Source organism: Etheostoma spectabile, chromosome 17 (assembly GCF_008692095.1).
Source record: "Etheostoma spectabile isolate EspeVRDwgs_2016 chromosome 17, UIUC_Espe_1.0, whole genome shotgun sequence".
NCBI lineage: Eukaryota > Metazoa > Chordata > Actinopteri > Perciformes > Percidae > Etheostoma > Etheostoma spectabile.
Genome location: NC_045749.1, coordinates 14,591,257 through 14,607,931, shown reverse-complemented (window position 1 = coordinate 14,607,931; position 16,675 = coordinate 14,591,257). Strand labels below are relative to the sequence as shown.

Sequence of the window (16,675 nt, the reverse complement as noted above, 5' to 3'; positions counted from 1 at the left end):
CTCTGGATGAACTGCAGAGATCTACAGCTGAGGTGGGAGAGTCTGTCCATGGGACAACAATCAATCATAAACTGCACAAATCTGGCCTTAATGGAAGAGTGGCAAGAATAAAGCCATTTCTTAAAGATATCCATAAAAAGTCTTGTTTAAAGTTTGCAGCAAGCCACCAGGGAGACACACCAAACATGTGGAAGAGGGTGCTCTGGTCAAACTTTTCGCAAAACGTTTTGTTTGGCGTAAAAGCAACACAGCTCATCACCCTGAACACACCATCCCCACTGTCAAACATGGTGGTGACAGCATCATGGTTTGGGCCTTCATTTCTTCAGCAGGGACAGGGAAGATGGTTAAAATTGAGGGGAAGATGGATGGAGCCAAATACAGGACCATTCTGGAAGAAAACCTGATGGAGTCTGCAAAAGACCTGAGACTGGGATGGAGATTTGTCTTCCAACAAGACAATGATCCAAAACATAAAGCAAAATCTACAATGAAATGGTTCACAAATAAACATGTCCAGGTGTTGGAATGGCCAAGTCAAAGTCCAGACATGAATCCAATTGAGAATCTGTGAAAAGAACTGAAAACTGCTGTTCACAAACACTCTCCATCCAACCACTGAGCTCGAGCTGTTTTGCAAGTAGCAATGGGCAAATATTTCAGTCTCTCGATGTGAAAAACTGATAGAGACATACCCCAAGTGACTTACAGCTGTAATTGCAGCAAAAGGTGGTGTACAAAGTATTAACATAAGGGGGCTGAATAATTTTGCACGCCCAATTTTCCAGTTTTTTATTTGTTAAAAAAGTTTGAAGTATCCAATAACTTTCGTACCACTTCATGATTGTGTCCCACTTGTTGTTGATTCTTCACAAAAAAATTACAGTTTTATATCTTTGTTTGAAGCCTGAAATGTGTCAAAAGTCATAAAGTTCAAGGGGGCAGAATACTTTCGCAAGGCACTGTACATATTGATCATGAAGGAACCAATCAACCAGTCAATCAATCAATCAAAGAATAAATCTCTCAATCATTACTGAACAGTTTTTGCACAAACATTAGAGCAAATATACTATATACACCTGGAAGTTATATCAACATTAATAAAATGTGTGCAGAATGTGGCGTAATAACACAAATGCAACACTGTATTCAATCATGTATCATCAGATATAATAAATCATACCTCTTTACAGATATAATATAATTTACACATGCATAATAACTTCACACTTTACATATCAAAGATAAAAAAGACCCTATAGTACACATGTAATAAAGAGAAACAGATCCTAAATATATAATAATGTATTTTTATATCAGACCATGGACCATGTTGTTTCCTGAAGCTGAATTTGCAGAAGGTTTTGCATCCTGTCTGGCTTGTAAGTAGTTGTAATAGTAGAAGTAGAGGATCATTGAAACACCATCCTGATCAAAATGTGTATAATTTGCTTGCTTTTTAATTTGTACATCATTTTGTAATTTGTACAAATAGTAACTTGTTTTTCACTTCACTGTCCATTGCACATTCAGCAGAGAATTTAAAGAAGGCATTATAATTAGATTGAAGATGTAATACTTTATCTGTGTCAATGGGCTGAATGCAATTTGCCTCAGTGCAGCTTAGTTAAAAACCCATGAACATCATGCGGCCAAACAGTGGTGCATATTTCCAACCCTATATGCATTGACATTCATGAGTCCAGAGTGGAAAAAGAGTAAGCTAATTGCACGTCTCGTGGTCCATTCTCCCCACCAGAAACACGCTGTGAAATGGAGCCCTATTACTACCTCTTTCAAGCAATTTGTTTTTGGAGAGTAATTAGCTTGATTTATTTTCTTTTCCCATTGTGAAATCATTATTGTAGAGAAGTTCAGAAATCAGTAAATAATTTAGCTGTCTATAGACTAATGGCAGCACTCAACAACGCCTTTGTGTTTGGACCTCTTACTGCAGTTGGTGTAACTGCCTACAGTAAAATAAAGCATGAAGTAATAATCACTCAAATCAGTATGGACTGGTTCAGCAATGCGGATTTAAATAACAACCAGCAGTAACTGGCTGTTTTAACAGATTTTAAAAATGTTCATAAAAGCACAAAACAAATAAGTGCTGTTCAGCTGTTATTGTTACCAAAATCAGCAATGTACAGCCAAAATATCCCAGCAGCATCTAAACCTGATAGAAGTGGAGAGTTCAAATGTGTTTTTTTTCTAGCAATTCACTATCTGCAGTTTTTACTTTAATGCTCGTCCATCAGTTTGCAGGTTATTCAAGGTCTCTAGTCTTTTAGCCAGCTTTGCAAAATAAAAGGTGAATCGAGTGAAAAAGGGAATGATGCTTACTGTGTGCATTATTTGTCTACACTGAGCACATGTCAGATATCAGGACATCCTGAGTTTGCTCTGTTTGGAGTGATGATTTTCATCTTAATTTCATCTTTTATCTCATCAAATCCCAAAGTGAGAACTAATCACACCTACTGTATGTTGGAAGAAGTGTGAGTTTTCTCTGGGTCCACATTTCTCATCAGAGAAAAACATCATCAAACCCCAAGCAGTGTAGTAAGAGACAATTTGATCACACCGACTTCATCTCAGAGTTGAATGCGTAAAAGTGCCTATTAGGCAGTAGAACAAAGCAAATGCTTTAGTAGTGTGGACTGTATGACAAACAACAACTGAAATCCAATAAAACTATGATGTGAGGATAAGCAGTAAAGATATTATATCCAAGAAATGATGCGGCTCCCATTCCCCCTTCTTCTTATGTTATTGAACTGCATACATGCTATTCTGTTCTGATAGTAGCTCAAATCCTGCAGGAAATTTACATTTCTTTTCTTTTTTAGCAAACTATAATAGAGCTTCTTTGGAATTTTGGATGGCCAGAATTCAATTTTGTGCAATTTCAAAAAAAGATTTCACTTAATCATAGGAAAAATTATCTCTTTATGCTCAACAAGAATATCCTGTTTAGTACCTAAATTTTTCCGGTGGTGCAGCTGTTGCTGAAAGCAGGGAGCCCTCTTTTGTTAAAAGTGAAACAAAATGCTACCGAATCGGATGTGATCGAAATTTGTAATAGAAACTAATTTCCTGTAATTATAAATACAGTTTTGTGTGTAGTTATTGACTTGTTACTGGTGTCCAGGATCAATGAACTTCAAACTGTTCCTCTGTCATTGTTGATGCTCTGTGTTATTGCATTCAGACCAAAGGAGATGTATTTAACCTTAAGCCATGGCAGGCTGACTGAGAACATTTCTCTTTTTTAGCAACTCTACAGTTGCACACATTTATCTGGTAGCTGGCCAGTTAAACCACAGTTGCTTTTTCTCATTCTTGGCTGATGAGCAGCTCCACTGAAGCAGTTTGGGAAGCACAACAGAGGGGATCAAGAGCACCAGAACAGTCGCTGAGAGTGTTTTATTCCCAATGAGATTTTTTTCATCCTGTGTGAGGACTGAAACCAGTGACCTTCAAAGCACATTCTCTCTCCTCTGATCTTTAGGTTTTCGTTACTCCCTGCTACATATTTCACAACCATGATACTGTTGTGAACTGTTCCCCAGATTTATATATTATAAGCTAATTTTCCTCTTTTTCTATCCCTTTTTGTATATCTCCTTCTCTCTCACACACACACACACACACACACACACACACACACACACACACACACACACACACACACACACACACACACACATCCACACACACAATGTCCTTCTGAGTTCACTGGTAGGCTGCAGACCAGAATAAAGGTGTTTTCTACCAGCACTGTGCCAGAGTATAATCATTTTCATGGGCCAGAAAAACATCTTTACTTTACTCAAATGATATAAACAGAACGTCCACAATGAAAACAAATCGTAACATAAATGATCTGAACATTCAGAAGACCAGAACTAATCTTTTAGTGTATCAAGAAACAAAGGCTTGATGAAACTTGGATCTAGGACTTTACATACACTAAAATAAGTTAAAATCCAAATGAGCTTTACTTAATGGGATGACTAACAAACACACATGCAAATGAACTCAAATGACCAAAACTTTAACAAGCAAGCAACAAGCCCTCAAAAACACACACACACACACACACACACAATACGCCCTCTCGAATGAGACACAGAAGCTTTTTTTGATCTTGACCTCTTTTCTGTACTGTATGTGGACGCTGTGGTTTTGCTGATAATTCTGCTGCTGGATGGCTTTGTCACTTGAACATGAAAACATGTGTCTAGGTGATGAAATGACTCGTTCTTTTTGAGGCTATAGCCATGCTAGCGGCTCTTTGAGGCTGTGTTGAAACACAGTGGTGCTTTGTGCTAAATGCTTATGGCATCAAAATGCACACCATCATTCTGGAATTGATCAGGTGCCATTGGAAATTCCGCCGGATGTCCGTCTTTTGGGGCTTTTTGGGATGTCTGACACCTTTTTCTTTCTTTGTGTTGGCATTCTAAACTCTGGTCGATTTATGAAAACTATGCTTAACCCCTCCTCAGATCTCTGCAAGTTAAATCCAGACTGCTAGACTATATGTCCAATCCGAGTTTTTGACTAAAACAACTTTGAATGTACACATGTTCTACCAAAACAAGTTCCTTCTCAAGGCCATTTTGCAGAGGCACCGTTGCTCTGTCCGGCGCGTGGCACCGCCCAAGATGATTGTGATTGGTTTAAAGAAATGCCAATAAACTAAAGGACATTTTTCTCCCATCCCAGAATGCTGTGTGGACACCTCCACAACGCTGTAGAGGAAGGTCTTGCAAGGCGAGATTAAGGGATCACCAAACTCATCATCTAAGGGCCATGAATCCCTGTACCAAATATCATGACAATCCATCCAATGACCTTTGAAATCCTCCGAGCCCCATGACTAACATGGCTTAATGCACATTCTGCTAATGTATATATAGGCTACGGTATTTCACAATTTCAGCTTTCACCATACAGTAGAATGTCTAATGTATATAAAGCAGAGTTAAATGTGCTTGTGTTTGCACACTACAGGTTGTTTTCATTTATCTCCTCATGCGAGAACACATAGATTCTATTTTTAAAAGGCACAATTTGTAAGACACCTGTCTTGTGTAAAGTATATAATAAGGTGTAAATCAACCATGTGGATAAAATAAAAGGTTGAAGGGATCTTTCAATCTGTTTACCTGTAATTCAGCAAAAGGTTTCAGGCACAGTATTACCCAGAAGCAGGCGATGGTGGTGTTTGAGTAAGCATTACCTGTTCACAGAGTTCACTGAGTATACCTGACACAGTCCTTTGAATTACAGCCTCATTGTGGGACATGAAAATACACTCCTTATTTTGACATAAGCCTGAAGGATTTAATTAAAGTATATCTTTCAATGGCTCTAAAAAGCAGTCAGAAAAACAAAATGAACAAAACTTTTTCTTCAGTAAATATTCATTGCTATTTTTAGGACTTTTCTCAGAGAGAAACCGCAAAAAGAAACAGCATGTTCCAATTCAAACGATCTTCCTCGGACAATCAGGCACCATCAGAAAGATTGTCTCACACTGGAAGAAATTGGTGCATTTCAAACTGTTGCAGTTTTGTCTTGTGATTTCACAAACAAAAGCAATATCAAGCAAATGACCTTAATGTAGCCCATGATGTAAAACCATTGGCCATTAGGAACTGCAGTGAGTGAATATTGCAACTGCCTGGAACAGAGGGATCATTAAGCTGGAGTTGTCATGTCAAAGGAATAGTCTCAGAAGAACCCTTCACTGGAAACATAAACTAAACACTATTCCAACAAGGCAATATTGTTTCCACACAAACTGTTACATTCTTTTCAGACGTTTAAGATTGATCTTAAGGTAGATTCAGCCATGTATGAGGACGTTTTCCTGTCTGTAGTCAATCAACTCCCTTAGAGAACAAAAAAAACAGACAAATGCATTCATTCAAATTGAATACATTGTTCAGGAATAAAATATTTCGGCCATTTATTTGTTCAAATGACACAACATAACATCCATCCACTTGGCCCCAGCTGTTTTTTAGCTTTGTCCTCTGGCTGATGACAGCTTTGAGTTTCCATAAAGCAGCTCAGGAGCACTCTGTGACTCGTTCTCGGTCTTGTTCAGGAACATCTTTCATTGTCCAGCCCATGTGTTGCAGACTGATAATTGTAATTCCAATGGGTATTAATTAGTGACAGAGGAGGATTCCTGCATGGTGGACAACAGATAGCTTAATTTCGAGAGCACTTAATTTATTGCGAGTGGTTCAGCTCAAGTGGTATAAAATGCATCAATCAAGAAATAGCACTGTTCAGGGTGTTCCTGTCAAGTGGAACAGGACAGTTAATATCCACCTCTCATCTCTCATCTTATTGTCAATTTGCACTAGATTTTCCTATCTTGTAAATTATTAGGAGGAATAGTGCAGTTTGATTCTACCTAACGATATGCAAATTTGATCTTGATATGAGAGTCCACAGATCCAATCCTAACCACCCCAATTGACTTTTAACTGATACACGAAAACATCAAGCATATTTTATGTTTAAGTTCCCTGCTGTGTGGGGATCTTAAACTGTTGAAAGCCCCCAAGAGCTCAGTTTGCAGTGAAGTGAGTCACAGTGAGCAGAGTGTGACTATATGCCTCTGTTGTTATTTTGATTGGAATTATTGGATCATGAGATTGCAGGGCCGGATGTAAAAAGATGTATCAAAAGTCAACGGGATAATCTCATATTATTAAAGTTTGCAATGTGAGCATATCAACAGCTGAGACACTGAATAATCTGCAAAATACTCACTGTGTAGTGCAATGCATAGTTAGATTTCTCCTAATGTGTCCCAGCCTGTTTTTGTTTGTCATCCCGCAGTTGGCTCTAAAGCAGACTCAACAATGTCGACTGATGCTTTTTCAGATACATAACAAACTAAATTATCTTCTTATCTGTTTTGTTTGTTTTTCTGCAGAGATTGAGAAGAATGACGGCGATGACTTGAGAAAGGATGGTGACACAAAGAAATACCTAGATATCATCAGCAATAAAAATATCAAGCTCTCCGAAAGAGTTCTCATTCCAATCCAACAATATCCTAAGGTAAGCAACACACTGCACATATTTAAGGTCCTATTTTTTTTCCTTTGGAAAGAAGCTGACCAGTGCAGTAATTTCAACTAGATAAATAGAGAAGATAGACATTTGAAAAATACTGTGTTTGTGTGTGTGTGTGTGTGTGTGTGTGTGTGTGTGTGTGTGTGTGTGTGTGTGTGTAAGATTAATAATCATCTATTTAGTTGTTCAATCGGGTGGATGGGTTGATTCACCTCTTTGCACAAACAGCTTACTTTTGGCACTGAAAATCCCGCAGAGCCTCAAACAGGCTAATAGAAAGCCACCAGGCAGTGTCTGCTTATTTTGATGTAGTCATCGAAAAAAAAGTTTTTAGTACACTAAAGCACTGAAGGGTACAGTGAAGAACAATGACCATAAATCAGTGTGACACACTATGCCTGTTTCTGACTTATGAAATGTCAGTAGTGACAAAGTTTGAAGTGTAGCCTAATGAGGCTGCTCCATCAGGCAGCTAAGCAACAACACACAGCTGCTCATGGAGAACCAAAAGACTTTACTGCCACTGTAATCAAGGAAGCCAGCTCCGCTGAGTTTGCATTCATACATTCATGCAACAGGCAGCTAAGAATAATGGCATCAGCGTAGCATTACAGATTGCAACAGAACATATGTTGATATTGATTATTTGTCCCACTCTGGTAATACAGTACATACTGCATTCATTTAGTTGCTGTAGATAGATGGATAGATAACTAAGGAGTCGTTTGCTTTTCTCTAAATAACTTTATGCTTTTTTTTCTTGTCTGTATATATTTTCTTCTTTTAAATGCAAAATATCTGTGTCTAGCTGTGTTGCAGTGTTGCAAAATTCTTATTTTTAAATCAAACCATTCAAAAGCTTTTCTAAAAAATATAGGATTTTGTGATACATGTTGATTTGTCAGAATAGCAAATGCTTTTCATTACGTGGTTGTCCAATGAAAATAAGGCTATATGGTGATATAGGATACTTGGCATCCGATAGTAGCTAAAGACCATTCTTTTTAGGGTCCCATAAAACAAAACTGCCACTCCCGTGTTGTTATGTTGAGTCACTTGGTGTAGTGTTTCACAGCGCGGAATTTAATATTTTTGTTATTTTGCTGATGTATGTTGTTTTGGATGGTGCAAACTCTTTAAAACTTTTGTCCAGCAAATGTGGTCATATGTTTTGGTGTGACCTTGCCAAGGCCTCCCATCATATAAAACCTGCAGGGTCTGTTCTTTGCAGTCAGTTGCAACAGTATTGCTATCATCATCATCAGTGCTTTCTTCTCCTAAAATCTCAAGCATCCATGGTTGACCGGTGCTCAGCTCTCTGCTTCCACACACTCTGACACATTTAGTCTCCAAGCACTTTGAAACAAATCACTTCTGGTCACTTTTCCTCTTGTTGTCGCTGCAGGTTTGAGTGCTCAGTAAAGGAGTTATTGTGTAGAGAGCCTCAACAAAACACTGACTCTGTCAATTTTTCAGTCTTTGTCCTGCAATACTCTCAAGTCAAGTTCCTTTCTGTGTTAATTATTGCCCCAACGTCTTGTTTCATGATCTCACAGCTACTTTATTTATTACGTTCTAAATGTAGCTCACTGATTTTGTCTGCCACATTAGAGAAGGACTAGAGGTAAAGAGGATGTCAGGAGGGCAGAGCAGAATTTAACTGCACCTCAGAAGCACAGGTGCTGGGCTTTAATTTGTGTGTGTTGTGTGTGTGGGGTGGGTGTGTGGTGTGTGTGTGGTGTGGTGTGTGTGTGTGTGTTGTGTGTGTGTGTGTGTGTGTGTGTTGTGGGTGCTGTGCGCGTAGCCAGCGAGCCCCTCAGGACACTCCATAGAAATCAATTTGCTGTTTCCTCCTCAGGATCAGTGTTGAGCAAGTAATTAAGATGTGTTCAGGAACTCCTCACTCTATTAAATAGATTTCAAATCTATAAAAAAAAGAAATGGGACAGTTTCTTGGGAACAGAAGACTCATAATGACCCACAAAAATATTTAAAATTGCAAGCATTGAATTTGCCGCACATACACTGTATGTAAATCTAGGAATACACATTTGTGGGTCTTTGAGAGACCTCTAGCAATGTTTGTTGAGTATGGTTCATACTCCTAAGAGAGTTGGTTTAGGATAGATGTGAAGTAGTATATACACAGACAGGCGTCGATCAGTTCCACAAATTGAGACTCAAAGCGTCAATATCTTTTCTAGCAAATGATTTCAAGCACACTGATTCTATGGAAACACTTTCCTTTTGGAGACTAGGGAGTAGAATGAAATGATTGTATATAGAGTAGTACTGGTTTTCTATCCTACACACTGGCATTCATCTGGCGTGCCAGCTGTGAGCTAGCTCCAAGTTAGTGAAAACCAGTGGAGAGTAGTCTCAAAAAACCTGAGAACCACTGACATAAATTAAAAAAATGTATTGTAACAACAATATACTTAAGACACAGGCGTAAAATGCTGGTTCTAAAGAATGTAATAGTGCCAGTTCAGCAAAGTAAGCAGTATAGTCCAGAGGGACGGAGCAGTTGTCCAACAACTACTTCTGTGACCTAATTGCACAGTCAGCACCCCACAAGACACTGCAGTGTCACTATCTTAAACATCTTGGTAACACTGCACTTTTAGTTAATGGTAATTAGCCACATGAAGCAACTCTTTGATCGAATGCAATGAGCCCACAAAGAGGATGAGAAAAAATAGAAAATAATGTAGAGCTTGGAAAGATGAGTGAAATGGAGCAAACGGCAAATACCTGACAAAGATTTGAGAAAACCGATCTTTGACACTTTTTTACACATTTTGACAAAGAAATGACAGAATGTCCAAACTAGACATTGTTTTCCGACAAAGGTATAACTGTAGTGGCCAGGTTGGCTCAGTGGTAGAGCAGGTGCACATGTACTGAGAGATTGATGCCTCAACGCAGAGGTCCAGGGTTTGAATCTGATCTGTGACAATTTCCTGCATGTCTGTCTCACCAAACTGTCCTGTCAAGGAAATTATTGGCAGAAAAGCCCAAAACATATTCTTAAAAAAAATATATATAACTGTATATTTATCCTTAATTTTTGATAATACTGTGTAAGAATGCATATTAACACATTTATAACACCGGCTAGAAGGTTTTTAACAGCTGTTTGACAGATCAGAGAACATAGATCACTTGTTGTATCTGTTTTCTTCAACACTTTGTTTTTTGGGCTAGATTAGAGATAAAGAGATACATTTTGGACAGCTGTGAAAAATGTTTTTACTTTGCAGCAACACAGATATGAATTTATGACAAATATATCCAACCTTTTACTCTGACAACACCGGCACTACTGAGAGGCACAAACAAATTGGTTTAGTTCAACTTCACATTGGAACCTCACTTTGTGTCACAGCATTTTTCATGTCTACTATTCAGTAAGGTCTTACTTTCTGTTAAAATGTCATGAATCCGTTCTTTCACGTTCCAGCAGTCTAACAGTGCTCATTCGTGCTTACAGCTGCCATCTTGCTGTAACATAATTAAATGCAAAGTGATTAGATAATTACTTGGGAGAATTCCTTTGCATGGTTTTAGATTTGACGATGTCACACATGGAAGATTAATGTTGTCTAACAGTGAAACAACCAGTACTGATGAAATCATTGTTTATAGTGCACTGACAGACATACTGAGCAACAATGTAAGTGACTGAAACTTTGTCAAGCTTGGAGTCACAGAAAGAGAAGAACTACTATTACATCACATATTATGTGTATAACTGGATACACAGTTACTAGAATATATTTAAAACTATTATAACAGTTTATTCAAATATCATTTTAATTCAGCATCACCAGACAAAACCATTGAATCAATGCTAACACAATATATTTTATTTTAATTATTTAGCAGAGTCAAGCACCAATAAACAAAACCTAAACAAAACCTGTATATGGTCTTTGGGCAGCAACAGTTTGATTTAATAAAAGATTAAACAATAATCCTGTCAAGTACATTGTTTAGGATTTTTAGGATTGGTATATTGTATTTTCCTACTTTATTTTCTCAAAAAAATCCTCCCCCTGTCAACTACAAAGCATCTGTTAACCAATAATATATTGTACAAGTCATACCCTGCCACAGTAAATAATAAATATACTTTCAGCTGTCAGCATCATCAATTCAGTTTGCTGGAGAGATGAAATGGGAACATATTTTATTCAAAATAGGACTAATGCTTAACCCAACCTGCCAGTAAAATTGCATTTTACCACAATTTCTATATTTTAGTATTTACATAATTAAAAGTTATTTATTTTAAGTTAGTTTTCTGTTCATAAAGTGTGTTTTGTTGTTTGGTTGATTGGATACTAAATTGAAATTCCAGACTTGGTAAAGCTGCAGCTGCTGGATTAAACCTGCAGGCATGATAGAGGGATCTGGTCACAGACTGTCCCAGTTGTATACATCATTCACAGGGGACGACTTGTGTGTTTTGTGCACCACTCTCTGTAAAATCTACATTAGGTTTGTTGTCGTTTTATAGCCTGTCAAGATAAAGAAAGATGGCCATGGTGCATTGCTCCAGTGACCTTACTATCACTTTTTTTAATCTCTTTAATCTAATGGATGAAACCTTGAAAACAGGGTTGATCTCAGTTTACGGGAGAAGAGGAGGTACATTTGTATCTGTCCTGTTTTGACATGGAAAGAAATCATACTCACAGCATGCTTATGGAAGGCTCCAAATTGTACGCTGAGATATTTACTCAGCAAAAAAAAATGATTAAGCAGCGTAGTCATTTTCATTATCGCTTAACTTGAATTTATCCTCTGCTGTTTAATGAGACAGCTTGATTAGCATCTCCTAACCTTGGGGCATGAAATGGATTTCCAATGGCTGATACTGTCTGCTTGTCTCAGTCCAGTGCTGGGACTAATCTGCATGTGTGTGCATGGGAATGTAAAATGATTTCTCCCCTTTTAATTAGAATCACTTTGATTTGGATAGAAACCAAATAGACATATTTTTGCTCATGTCACATTTAAACAAGCTTGTTTTTAATGTATTACCTCTGTGGGGTATAGGGTTAGGGTATTTGCTTTAACTATCCATTCTGCAGGTACATTCAGTACAGTACACGGGCTGTACAAAACACATTGAATTGCATGTTGTCCTTGTGGGCGCCACAATTTTGAGCTTATCAGTCTTGGTGTATTGTGACCTTTAAATAGTGCAGCAGCTTTGCTCCACGCAAAGAGGAATTCCAGTTTTGGCTGCCCAGAGATGTCATTGTCCCAAAGAAAGGCCTATCATGTGGAAAGGTGTTTTGCGTAGATAAGTGCTGAATACAGTAGAGGGAGCAGAGTGTGGATTAAAATTAAGCATTTGTACGATAGCATCACAGTTCCACTCTGGGATTTCACTGAATTAGTGTTTGTATGATGACTTTGTCTGCCACAATGAGATATAATAAAGATAAAATGCCTTCCCATGTTTAAAATTGCATCACATTTACAGTCACCCAGCTCTATATCAAATGACTACAATGTAGTTCGTAATGAACAAAGAGAATTATCACAGACTCTTCAGTTCCCTTCAGCTCTATGGAGCATTTTGTGTTTTGCAGCTCATTGTTTTGGTTTTACGGCCTCTCGCCACTCTCATCAACCTTATTTCTAATAGCAACAGGTAGTTGATAAAACCACTCTATGCTACTTGCCCAGCGCCAAACAGCAGACATACTTAGAGAATACAGCCGCAAGCGGCAATTCGCGGGTTCAAGCCTTTTTTCTCAATAGCGACTTCAAAGTAATTTCACTTGTGTGGTCCAACATCGTGATAAAACATAACCTGCAAGCTTTGGACAAACATTTATTTTCAATTCAGTGTGATATGTAGCTCACTCCAACTCACGGTAATTTGAGAAAGCAGATAGCCAACACAAAAACAACTGCTAATAATGCCGCAAGTTGCGATTCCAAGCTCAAACCATGATTTGTGTCATTCCACGTCCAGTATCTGCATTTGAAGCGCCCCCTAGTGGTCAATTTGAATGAGACTTGCAGTGAATGTTTGAGGTCATTATGTAGAAATTTACTGTAAGTTCTATGTTGATTGGACAAACATTTAGTAATTTATAGCCTGATCTGCACTGTAACACCTGCGGTTTGTTTGTATTTATAGCGCCCCCTGGTGTTCAATTTGAATGAAACTTTCAGGGTGTGGTTCATGTACTTGTGAGGACATATCCTGAGAGATTGGTGATGATTGGACAATAAATATGTGATATATAGTAAAATGCGTGTAATGCCACTCACCTATCTAGTGCTTTTAGCGCCCCCTCTAGCTCATTCCAGCTCACAGGAATTTGAGCCGGCACGCGGCACACAACAAACAATAATAATAACTAAAACAGACAAACATAGAAGGGTCCTACCGCTTCGTGGTTTGAACCCTAACTAGCTAGCAAAGGGTGTTAGGCAATTAGCAGCTAAAGAGCCAGGTGTCTTTCTCAGGAGTTGGCTGAAACCAGACCAATGCAAAACATAAGAATCAACTCTGGACTAACATTCATCAGATGGACATAAACATGACTCCCTTGTGATATGCTAATGTCACGTTTTACAGCTTGTTCCGCTGTCCCAGAGTGGTAAAAAAAAATTCAATTGATGTGAGGTAGTAGTTTTTAAAAGTCACAGTTTAATTTACCCTTGTGAAAAGTAAGTTATTTTCCTGTAGATTAACTGCCAAACATGACAACGTCTACATACTGTAATGTAAAAGTGAAATGGATTCAATTTAATAAAAAAAGTGGTGTTTGTTATTAGTCATTTAAAGGCCATAGCTTGTTAGAGACTTGTAAGAAAACATCGTGTGGATTGATTTTCTTTTGCTCTAACAGGAAAGCAATGTAGCTGCTGCTCTGACAGCAAAACACAGCTTGTCTGGAACAGTTTAATGGTCTTAGACAGCCTTTGTAGCGTTGCGTCACTTTGGCATTGCTGGCTACTCGTCTGTATTGATCTTGGCTGAAGTTGTTTGCCACCTGTTAAAATATACAGGGATTGTGATATTTGTTGTGTTTACTGTCTGTGTGCATGCAGGCCATCTGGGCGACAGTTAAGGGTTTACATATTAATGGGAGTTGATACATTTCTCGAGCTCCTGTTTGTTGTGATGCAGATGTCAGGGTAGAAACGAAAATGTGCAATTGTGCAAATAAACACAGAATTATTCTTTTCTCCGTGAAATGCATTGGAACTGTGAATATTTTGAACATTCAGTGTCCGGAAGTTGTTTTAATAATCTTTAAACAAGACAACATCTTTAACTAACAGTTGTAATGTAAAGTCATACCTTAATGGCCTATCTGATACCACTAAACCAGGTGAACAGTAAATCCCCTCCCATCAAACAACCACTCTTCTGCTTCCTTTAATGTCTGTGGAGCTGATGGGACACACTCTTCTGACACACTCACAGCCCAGTCATCCATAGCTGTCATTAAAGCATAAACCTCTACCTGAGGCTTTAATCCTCCTATCAGACAGGACCTGGACTTCCCCAATAGCACAGCTCGCTAACCTGGCAATAAGTGCCTCGGGACAGCTTCAAATCATGCCTGGCCCCAGTGAACTGCATTAAAAGGCGGCCACCGTGTACATTTTCCAGCTTAAAAGCTGAAAAGGTTTTTGTGTTATTGGATCTGCTGTGCAACAGTACCTTAAAAAGTTTCCATAATTTCATGCCTTCCATGGAACTGACCTTATAACACTTTATTGTCTGTTAAGAAAAGATATTGACAAGGGAACAAATTAATGTTTATATTTGTTCTTTCTGCAATCTGGGACCCCATAGTGCCTCCTGGAGGGCAGTAGTACTCCCCATGCAAATGGGAAGAGTCCAGGGAGATTTTATCAGCCAGTCTGACGGTGCGCCATGCATGGCTTTAAGTGAACTCCACGCCCCTCCACTTAGTGGCCCACCAATTTGTAACAGATTCGAAGGAGCTGTACTTATAATATGCACTTCATTTTATTTCTATGATCCTGGCCTTCAGATGAGCTGAGAGACTACCAAACCAGACTGAGCCTTCCTACTGCAGGATGCTTTGAATTGTTGACATAAAGAAAAGATACAGGATTTTGCTACTTGCTCCAAATTAGCTGAGCCTCTTTAAAAAGTAAATTATCTGTGGCACATACACTTCAGTGACCAGGGATGTGCACAGACATCTGCAGGGGCTATTGCTCTAATCTGGAAACAATGTATAACCCTAACATGATTCAAAAGCCCAAGAGAACCATCACATCCCTGAGCCTCTATCTTCCCTACAAAACGCACGGTAATGTAACGGACGTAACGTAGCTTGGTTAGCTTACTGCTGCAATAAGTTGATTGATAACGTAGCATTTTACAATGATATAAGGCAATGCTTCACAAAGTGATACAAACATTACAAGCTGAAGGTGCACTTCATTCAAAGCTCAAGTGGATTTTGGTTTGTGGTATTCACAGGGCAATTGTCATAATCTCCATAACTTTAAAAACTCACGTGAAAAAAGAAGGGCTTGGCGTGCCCTCTCTTTAATATGCGTTGCACTGTGTGAGAACAGCAAGATTTAAAGGAGAATTCTGGTCGATTTCAACACGTAGCTCTGTTGTTTGTAAATTTGGAGTGCTCTTGGTAGCAAAAAAAATGACAACAATAGGGGCTGCCACCAAGTAATCCTCCTGCTAGATTTAGCACCCAACAGGCTTAAACAGGGCAAGTTTTAAACATGTTTTTACCCTCTAAACATGTTCAAAATATCATTACCAGTGTCTACCCATGTGCAGTTATTCCTTCCAAGTGAAAGCAGCGAATTTGACTGCTGTAGATGTGACATATAAGGCATAAAAGTTTTGCAAATTCAGCCAGTGCACATACCTTTGTTTATTCCCTTTTTTTCCGGTGAAGTCCACGCTAGTCAACACACAACTTTCTGTCACATCTACAGCAGTCAAATTAGCTGTGTTCACTCGGAAGGAATCACTGAACATGGTTCGACATTTTGAACATGTTGAACATGTTGGGTGCTAAATCCAACAGGAGGATAACACGGTGTAGGCAGCACCGATCGTTTTCATTTTTGTTGCTAATGACAGCACTAAAAATTTACAAACAACAGAGCCACATGTTGAAATCGATCCGAATTCTCCTTTAATCAAGTGGGTAACGCTACCAAGCACACCATTAACTGCCATTCATTTTGCCGCCACTTTGACAGCGAATAACTTTACATCTGAAGCTTTTAAAGACTTTAGTTGTCCATTGTTCAATTCTAAAACAATGTATAAAAGGCTCCATTGCCTTATACTTCAAGGTATAGCTCCGTAACAGACATTTTTGTAAACATAGGCTAACGATTGTGTCATAACCAAGCAACTTGGATAGTTGCATAGCGCTTTTATTTAGTAAAAAAAAACTAAGGCTCTGGGTGAGAAGTGACAAGTAGCTCTCACTTGAGACCATTGTCAACGCACACGCAACACGCAAAAATGATACTGTTACACTAGTCTGGACATCTTGTCCAAACCCCC

General features: G+C 38.6%; 1 protein-coding gene across 5 annotated transcripts in view; it reads left to right on the top strand.

Moving 5' to 3' along the window:
* The window catches only part of khdrbs2 (KH domain containing, RNA binding, signal transduction associated 2), a 71,830-nt gene that overhangs the window by 5,767 nt on the left and 49,388 nt on the right, over positions 1-16,675 (top strand). For all 5 annotated transcript variants that reach the window (XR_004335909.1, XR_004335910.1, XR_004335912.1 and 2 more), the window contains exon 2: positions 6,971-7,098. Coding sequence is in view for 1 of the 5 variants with exons in the window: in XM_032541471.1 (XP_032397362.1) it covers positions 6,971-7,098 (128 nt within the window). In the remaining 4 variants the exon portion in view is untranslated. The remainder of the gene's footprint in view (positions 1-6,970; positions 7,099-16,675) is intronic.